At 39.6% G+C, this 9,393-nt stretch overlaps 1 protein-coding gene across 1 annotated transcript; it reads left to right on the top strand.

The window, feature by feature from the left end:
• Positions 1-146: 146 nt before the first annotated feature.
• ubxn2a (UBX domain protein 2A) lies at positions 147-6,981 on the top strand. Its single transcript, XM_055044693.1, has 7 exons — positions 147-192; positions 1,015-1,031; positions 1,644-1,754; positions 2,582-2,691; positions 3,080-3,217; positions 3,666-3,827; positions 5,024-6,981. Exons 1-7 carry the CDS (start codon positions 147-149, stop codon positions 5,205-5,207), a joined length of 768 nt encoding a protein of 255 aa, XP_054900668.1. The 3' UTR covers positions 5,208-6,981.
• Positions 6,982-9,393: the final 2,412 nt, after the last annotated feature.

Genomic DNA, 9,393 nt, shown 5'->3' on the forward strand with positions numbered 1-9,393 from the left:
CACAAGTTGTGAAATATGTCCACTTATGTGTTTTTCCCCACTTATTTTTCAAGTAGGTGTAGATGAAAACCAAAAATTTGGTTTCTCTGACAATGTCAGTGAAAAGCAACAGAATGTATGTGATATAATTACACGACCCAGTCATAATGAAGACTGCTGAACTGACGAAGAAGTTTGCCTTTTCAGAGTGCTGTGAGCAATCGTGTTGTTGGAAAGTTAGGTGGAAGGAAAAAGTGTTGTCAAAAAGTGTTGCGAAAAGATGTACAAGGGGCATGGACAACACCGACCTTTAGAGGAGTAGGAACCAATTGTCATTTCAGAGTGTGAGGGAGATTTACAAGTCGTGGGAGGAAAACTGCATGACCAAAACCCAACAAAGGAAAGATAAAGATGAGAGACAAACAGCTATGAAAGCAACTTGGGCTTGACCTCAGCCATTATTGCATAAATTATTGCATCGATTCAATAATTCATCCCTTAGGTCCCCCAACCAAGTATCGAGCGCTAATTCTACGCAGTACATGTTCATACTTTATAGTAGGCTGGCATTTTTTATTTATTTTTATTTTTTTAAAGAAAGTTGAATTTAATCTTCAAATTTTCTAAGAAGGTGACGTTTTGTGTTTTCATCAGCTGTCACCCATAATCATCAGAAATAGTAAAAAGAACACATGAGAATTAGAAATGTACACGTGATTTTTATTTATTTATTTATTTATTTTGTATTTAAATGATTGAAATAAAAGGACTATTAATTTATAATGAAACTTGATTGAGACAGGATCTTATTGTTCACATTTATGGCTCCCTCCAAAAAAAAACAAACATATTTCTTTATTTATTTATTAAACAAAAAATATATATCATATACCAGACGTGATTGGTTTAACCTAAATATAGCTGAGCGGTGCTGCAGCTTTACGACAGCAGCACACTTTACGGCAGTCATTTCCTGCACTGCAGAAGAGCAGCTGCCATAAACTTGAAGCTGCAGATGTGCAACCCGGGTTTAAGCCACAAAGCGCAAGCTGGTAAGTCGCTGTTTGACTTCACGCTTAATATGAGCATGTAGCCAATGGTTTTAGCGTGTCTCTCTGTGTGCGTGAAAGTCACGTTTGCGTGTTCAGCCGGTGTCTCGCTCCTTGCCGTCCACAGCCCACTTGCATAAACAATCTCGTCGGCATAAGCCACTCGGGTGTGTGGCTGTTTGTCAGCAGCGGCTTGTCACATTGGGCACTTTGTTCTACTATTCCTAGCATACTTTCAACCAAGGAATGAGTTTTACGACATGTTTTTAAATATGTCACCACAATGCAGACGAAGCATGCTATGTAAAGGCTCTGCTGTCGTGGTGTTGGAAAACACAGAGACAACACTATTGGCTGAGCAATATGGAGTTACAATGAATTCACACATCTTCAGTTGACATTGATATCATGTGAAAAAGATGCAAATGGTTTTTGCATGCCACTGTAATTTGCGATCCTGGTTTCGGGAAACAAGAGCAGTATAAAGGAAGCAGTATAGTCTTGATGAGGCATTGTTTAGAGAGGAAACTTGCTATCAGCTGACATGTTTTTGATGGATTAAACTTTTTTTTCTTCTTTTTTTATCGCTTTACCTTTCACATGTTTTATTAACAGGCGGTCAGCGGGGAAAATGAGGATGAGGTTCCAATGAGTCGTAGTTTCTCAGTGGAAGACCTCCTTGATGAGGTGGAGAAGATCTGCTGCGATGCGTCAGGGACCTCAAAGGTAACTCATCCTCTCTCAATGCAAGTTTATTGTGTAATGGAGATGTCGTTATATAAACTAAGGCTAGATGCTGAAAGGTAAGAATGCATTTTTCTTGTACACATTTCGACACAATATTAAGTAGACGAACCTGACCACTGCAGTTTGACCAATGTAGTTTGTGCAGTAGAGATTCACAGAGAAATTAACCAGTGCATGGAACCGGACCGGGCCTGACCAGGTGCTGCCCGGCAGAAACTCAAAAGTCCTTTGCTGAATCAGTGAATGAACAGTAGTTTAGTGAAACCAGGTTGCACTGATGATAGCACTCTAGAAATATCCTGATGTGGTGAGATAGGTCTGTAGGTTCAAGCTCTAAGAGGGCGAGCGAGAGCAAGACTTCAGTAAAAAGCTAAATAGAGTTCAGAAAAGCTTTCAGCCTCTGGTTTTAGAAATGTTGGCAGCCTTCTGGAAATCTCAGAGGATCCAAATTCTCCTGAAAATACATCTTGAGTGTGCTGTTTTAGTAACTCCAGCCACACGCTAACCCCTCGTGTAGGGTCCTAAGACCAATTAAAATGTCTTTTCACCATCACAAAAGTCTGTTTCACAGCAACTGTTCTTCTCTCACACTGACATATTGTCTCATCTTGTGAAATTAATAATTGGCCGCTCTATAATGGGCCTCTTCTTATATTGCTGTTCTTATAGGGTAATAGCTAGAAAATGGTAAAACCAGGTCAAAGTTCAAGATCTGCGTTTTAAAAGAACTTTGATCCTTGCTTCTGTTGTCAACATCTCTGTTTATGGGCTTAAAATAAATGTTTATTTTGCCGCGTCAAATCCAGGTGGAGATGGTGGTGAGGCTGTGGAAGGACGGCTTTACCATTAACGATGGAGACTTCCGCAGCTACTCCATGCCAGAAAATCAAGAGTTCCTGGATGCCATCAAAAGAGGGTGAGAGCCTCCATTGATCTGAAATATACTCAGAATGCTTACGATTGCAGTGTAGTCGTTGTTTCTAACTGCATATAATCATTTAATCCATTTACGCCACCTTGAAAGGAATGTTCAGGAAATGAAGTAATGTTTCCTGTTGACTTGGTTCTTTTACCTGTCGGTTTATTTGCAAATTCGTCAGGCATTTCCACACTTTTTTTTTTAATCCTGTTTGTCTTTTGTATCAGTAAAATTAGCATTCAACTTGTTCTTTACCTTTGAGCTCTGCACAACGCTCACTAAGCCAAACGGGATTCTTCAGACAGCAGATGAATCCCATTTCCCCTTTGTCTCATTGAGTGATTCATCTGATAAGACTACTTTGCTGAACTTTGACCTGTCCCAGGGAGCTTCCAGCGGAGTGGGAGAGCAGAGCAGAAGAAGAGGAGCTGGAGATCAGTGTGGAGGATATGACTGAGGAAAACTATGTCCCCAAGAAGAAGGCTTTTCACCCGTTCAGCGGGAGAGGATACCGACTTGGCAGGTGAAAGCTTTTTGCTGTATTTATTCTTTTATTTTAAATAGATTTTAGGTCCTACTCTGAGTTATTTGGAATATAAAGAGCGGATTACTGTTACAGTATCGTTAAAATGCACTGCCTCGGCTAAATAGTCACAGACTGTCTCAAGTTTCAACATAGTTTTATTCCCACTTCTGCCATAACACTTTAGACCACTAGGGGTCCCACTAAGTCCATGTATTGAAACACCCAGAGGCAAATCCTAAAAGGCTCTTTGTCAGCCTTTAAGATTTAGAATCTCGTCTACAGGAGATCTTGCGCAAATATCACATTGTTTAAATCATGCATACATTAAAAATATACATATATATTTGACATTATAGTTATGTTTGGACACTACCAACTTTTGAGAAAATGAGAATAAGCGTCTTTGCACCTGCTTTTTACACTTTAAACCCCTGTCCGTTCCCAGCGTTGCACCCAGAGTTGTGGCCCGGTCACCATCTGTGCACGAGGATGGAGAATCTCCTCCTATTCCCATGGTAACACTAGACCACTCCCTTCCCGTCACCTCTCTGCAGATCTGGTTGGCCGACGGCAGGAGACTGATACAGAGGTTTAACCTATCGCATAGGTGCGTGTTCCCCGAACTACACCACTTCACACACAGAAAAACCTTTCTTCATGACGAATATCTCAACACTGGCTGCTCCTGCTGCACTGCCTGTAAATCCCATAATCTCTCAACATCATAGTAAATATGTAGTAAAAGGGAGCGGCGGGATGAGGGCAAAGATTTTAGGTTATTGTGGCTCAGGGGAGGGGGGAATGGAGAAGGGGTTTATGTTTTTTGAGGATTAGATAAAGCTTTGTTCTAGTCTGATAAAGTTCGAAGGCTGAAGAAATGGCGCACGGGAGTTTCAGAGACATAATCTGAGTTGTAGCAGCAGCGTGGATCTATAAAATCCCCAGTGAGGAATTGCGTAACCCTGATGCAGCATTTATATAACAGGCTAAAGGAAAAGAGAGGACTGAACCCCTCCAGCCTTAAGCTAGTCTCAGAGTGCAGCGAGTGTTTGGGCTGCCACAGGACTGCCGGGTCGTCATTAATATTAGATGATGTTCCCAGCATGCTGCCTCAGATCTCACGTGTCGACACAGGGGGTGGAGTGTTAGACTGGGAATCTTGGGCTTCCATAAAGGAATCGGCATGCTTAACGCGGGATGTTTCACCCAGGGTGTGTGAGGGAAAAATTAAGAAATTCATTCAGGGTTTTTTTTTCTTTTTCTTTTCAGGATTATTATGGAATAAGAATATTTAAATGTCTGTCATTGGTCCTTTAACTAAAATAAAAAATTCCATATTGGTCGTTCAAGTTAACATGAACTTTATGCACAATAGACGCAAATGATACAGAACATCTCAAAATGTTTTTGCAAAAAAAAAGTAATCGTTTACGTCACATTCTTTCATGTTGGCTTCTTTTCACGTTCGGCTTTCAAAAGACGTCATGAAACAGGAAGTTGAATTATGCATTGGAATGGAAACTAATTGGATTGGTCAAAATTCAGCCAGGTTTCTATGATTGATCAGAAAAGAGGAAACAACAGAAAACGTTAAGGTGATTGGTCAGGTATGAGTAAATTGCAGGCCGCTGCAAACTGATGACTAAATCAGCATTAACAGTTGCGATCGCAAAACTGCAGCGTTTATAATTAAAGCCCAACAGCCGGCTCACAGTGACCATAAAAGCAGCTCAAAATGAATAAAAATCTCTCTGGACCTTTTTCACCCCTCAGTTCTAATCCGAGTTACGATTCTCCTTTAAGGATCTCCGATGTCCAGGATTTTGTCGCCCGCTGCCAGAGGAGCTGTCCACCTTTCGTCCTGACGACATCACTTCCTTTCCGTGAGCTCAGTGACAAAGAATTGAGTCTTGAGGAGGCGGATTTGGCTCACGCCGTCATCATGCAGAGACCCCTGAACACACAGGCTCTGTTTGGACACTCCTGACCGACACAGTCCCATACATCACACAGCATGCTACCTTCCCCCTTCTCTTCATAGACACGTCATCATCCTCTTTTTTTATATATATATACAGCAACCTTAAGGCGCCCTATGCCTTGAAGTGTTTTAATCTTCACTGTGCACTTTGAACTGCACTTTGTTGCCAACAAGCTAAAGGTGATATTATCACCAGATTAGTCAGAAAGTGCTAATGAGGGGCTCTGTTGACACTTTGTCTTGATCTTTTGGAGAGGAAAGTTTACCTGACAACAGACTTACGGAAACCCAGCATATCGTTACACTTGGTGTCACATACAGCTCTGGTAAAAAAAAATTAAGAGACCACTGCACTGAACCTTCTGGTTATTCCACCAAATATAGATTTCTGAACTTTTCTTGACGTAAGTATTGTTTTTTCTAAATAAATATGAACTTGTTTTCTTTGCATTATTTGAGGTCTGGAAGCATTTAGTCTTTTACGTTATTTTGACAATTTCTCATTTTCTGCAAATAAATACTAAGAAAACGATGTTCATTTTACTCAAACATACACCTAGAAAAAGCTAAATCAGAAACGGATCGTTTTAAGTGGTCTCTTAATGGTTTTTTTTTTTTCCAGAGCTATTTACAGGTCTGGAGAGAAATTCATATCGCTAAATATAATTAATTTTGGCATCGTTTATTTATTTTTTATTCTGCTTTTTTTGGGGAGGTGGATTGTACAGCTTTGATAGTTTCTAAAAACAGGTTACTGGGGCCAAGCTTTTGATTGGCTGGCATTATGCATCCCAGATGGCCTTCCGAACGACCTCAGTCCTGTTGCAAAAACGATAAACAAAGGCTTAAAATCAGGGTCTGTGCCAGCAAACCAATCAGAGTGAATGAGCTCTGCCAGTTCTGACCAGAAGAGTGGTCAAACATCCAGGCAGAATCGTCCAAAAAGCCTGTTGATGATTTCTTAAGCGACATTTGTGAAAATATTAGTGGAGTTGTATGTGCACATGATGGCGAATGCACATATAATTTCACTAATGCGTGCAAATAAATTTTTGAGGAGTGTTCATGTTTTTAAAAATTATTAAAGTTGTATTAGGTGTAGTCACTGTTATCTTTAAATGCGCCAAAAAATATGAAATTCATTCATTCATCCGCAATGAGCGGGTGACGAACATCTGCTCGGAAAGTTCTCCTCCTTCATACAACTACTATCAAAGTCTTCCCAATGTAAGAACACAACTCTTATGCACTGCAGTTTTAAAACGGTGCTGATAGGTGGGACATATTCTTGGAGATGTGATGTTTTGTTTGCACACTATTTATGTTTGGGCTTGTTGTTTGGCTCTTTCAGGTGTTTACATAATTTTATTGTTTTTTTTTTTAACGTCAGTATTTTTCTTCTCCTTTTATTGAGGCTTGTGGGAATGTGAACTCTGCTTTACTTGATTGAATGGTTGATGAGCATATCTGCGTTTGTTTCAGTACACTCTGCACAGATGAGCTGCTTGTATTTCTGCTTGATTTTTTTATTTTATTTTTTATGTCTTGAACTCAATTATAATTTTCTGTGCTTTATCTTTTTTCATGGACAGGGTTCATTTTTAATCTCAGAAACTCTCACAGAAGGCTGGGTCTGCTCAGATTTGTGCCAAGGTACAGAATGACTGCTGTGCTGTATTTCTCGTAAGAAGTGTGCCAAACTATCCAAGCCTTATGTAAATGTGCTACACAGTGATGTCTAAGCAAGCCTGTACTATTAAAAAAAGGTACTTCAACTGTTCAGGAGGAATGTCTTTTGTCTGAATTAAAAAATAATAATAATAACAGAGCAGTCTGAATCTGCCCATGAATTCTATTCATCTACAGTATATTTACAGTTTTTAATGTTTACTTTAATCTGCTTGATTTAATATATATATATATATATATATATATATATATATATATATATATATATATATATATATATATATATATATATATATAAATCAGCAATATATATATATATATAAATCAGCAATATATATATATATAAATCAGCAATATATATATATATATATATATATATATATATATATATTGCTATCTTTTTGTTGTGTGTTTTTAACTTTCTTGAAACAGCTCTTTGAATTGTCTTTGGCTGAAAGGTGCTATGTAAATAAAGTTTCCTTGTCTTGCCTATAATGTGCAGGGCCCTTCTCAGCAACAGCTTTTGTTCTTTTGGTGATCTCGCCGCCCTTTAACACAGTGGCGCCCTGATCTATGAGCCACATCCCCAATACCTTTCAAGCGGTAGCAATTTCTGCTTGATAGAGTGGAAGTTGCTACCGCTTGATTTAAAAAAAAGTCAAGATTGGTTGATTTTTTTTTTTTTAATTCAGAGCTAATAAACTTGACCCAGCCTTTAACACATCTGATTGTATCATAAAACAGTGTTAGAGCTGCATTTTTTTTTTATTTGTGCATTTTTTTGCACACAAGTTCGTTTTTTCTTCTGCCACTCCTCAGAAGAACTCGGAGCATCATTACCCATCTTCAATATTTCAAGCTCGGCGGTTTGGGTGAGGGAGGTGAGGATGTCTGATGCCTCTGGAAAATGAGCTGACATCCTCCGAACGGCGAAGGTCGCAGATAGAGACCCTGGATGAAAAATGTCTTTTCCTCTCCATAAATTTACAGCACAGCTCATGTAGTTTTCCCTCACCGGACCGGGGAGGCTGGAAGCGCCCCGACCTCCTCAAGCCAGATAGCGTCTGGCCATGGATTTACCGAGAACACATTTCCTTTTGTGCTACATATTTAATAAGGCTAAGCACGCAGGGAATTACTTTTCCTCCAACTCCCGTATTTCCTTTCAGAAAGGCCTTTTTTTATGTTTTGTTTTCTTTTTTACTCGGGCAGCAGCCCGGCTTTCATTTTGCACATTCCACGTCACGCATTACTGGGAACATATAGCGCTCTGACAGCGGGTCAAAATGCCTGACCTTTCCTTTGTCGCTGTCAGTGATGTGGTTTTGGACAAGGTTTTCGCATACTTCAAATTCATGAAGAGGTTTGGGTTCAGCAGCTGAAGTCTTCATGATATGTTTGCTGTCATGCTCTGATTAGAGGCTTTCTGTGAAGGGTAAGCATCTCAAGCTCCGGGTCCGGCCTCAGAAAGTAGCTTTTAGAAAAAATCGGATCAGAGGTTCTATATGTCATAAATCACATCCAACGAGGCCTTTAAAAACCAACGTTGTAACTTTGCGAAGAACTATATTTTCCTCGTCCGACAAACAACGGCTGCGTTTTGCGTTTAAACCATAAACTCGAAGCTATTTTTCAAGAAAAGGTGAGGGATGGGGGGGGAAAAAAAGACACAAGTTTCCAAGATCATTGTGAGAAATGACAGAACGAGAAAGAAAACCGATAAATACAAGCAAAAAACACTTCATTTTTAACTTACTCCTCATGTCAACATGTCAATGGTCAATACAGATTGAATTCTGTTGTGGCACATCGCTATCCATTGTTTTTTGTTGTCTTTTTGCATGAGCAGTTTCCCAGGATGTCATTAGAAAGCAGATTAAATACAGGGGGGAAAAAAATTCAGTCCATTTACAGAGGTCATCCTTTTCCTTTCACTTTACACATGTGCACTGCAATGCGTCAGTCTGTCAAATATAGTACAATCTCAGTAAATACTTTTGCGAGTCAATGTATACATTGCAGGAGATTGCAAACAATCAGCCTGACTTTGCCTGACATGACACTTTTACAAGAACAGCGATGATTAGTGTGGGAAACATGCAGCTGGAAGCCCGGGCGCTACCTAGTTTCTCGAACGCCTCACGGGTTTTTTTTTGTTTGTTTGTTTCTTCTTTTACTCTGAGCAAAATGAAACCATTTGTTGTTTTTCGTTTTGCGTAGCACGTACGACAATTTCAACAGAAATGATTAGATGTGGAATGGAATCTCCTTGACCTGGGCAAGGACACACAAATCATTTGTTTCCTGCAGCTGTGTGACAAGATGTTTTTTAAGCCACGATATCCCGCCAACGCCTCACCACAGGCACCACAAACACAGACTTGACTCCTTTTGTTTCTCAAGATCTGGTCCAAACAGCTTAAACCATGTTTACTTACACTGTATGAAAAAAACAAACAAATTCCTGTTTTTCTTTCACCTTCCGACAAAAAAACCAGACACA

Source organism: Poeciliopsis prolifica, unplaced genomic scaffold (genome assembly GCF_027474105.1).
Source record: "Poeciliopsis prolifica strain line A6 unplaced genomic scaffold, Auburn_PproV2 SCAFFOLD020, whole genome shotgun sequence".
Taxonomy (NCBI): Eukaryota; Metazoa; Chordata; class Actinopteri; order Cyprinodontiformes; family Poeciliidae; genus Poeciliopsis; species Poeciliopsis prolifica.

What these genes read in the sequence shown, in the direction of transcription:
- ubxn2a (XM_055044693.1), top strand. Translation starts at nt 147, where the DNA reads ATGAAGACTGCTGAACTGACGAAGAAGTTTGCCTTTTCAGAGTGCT. An exon ending in AGAGGATACCGACTTGGCAG is followed by an intron (nt 3,218 to 3,665) that starts GTGAAAGCTTTT and finishes GTCCGTTCCCAG; the next exon opens with CGTTGCACCCAGAGTTGTGG. An exon ending in AGGTTTAACCTATCGCATAG is followed by an intron (nt 3,828 to 5,023) that starts GTGCGTGTTCCC and finishes TTCTCCTTTAAG; the next exon opens with GATCTCCGATGTCCAGGATT.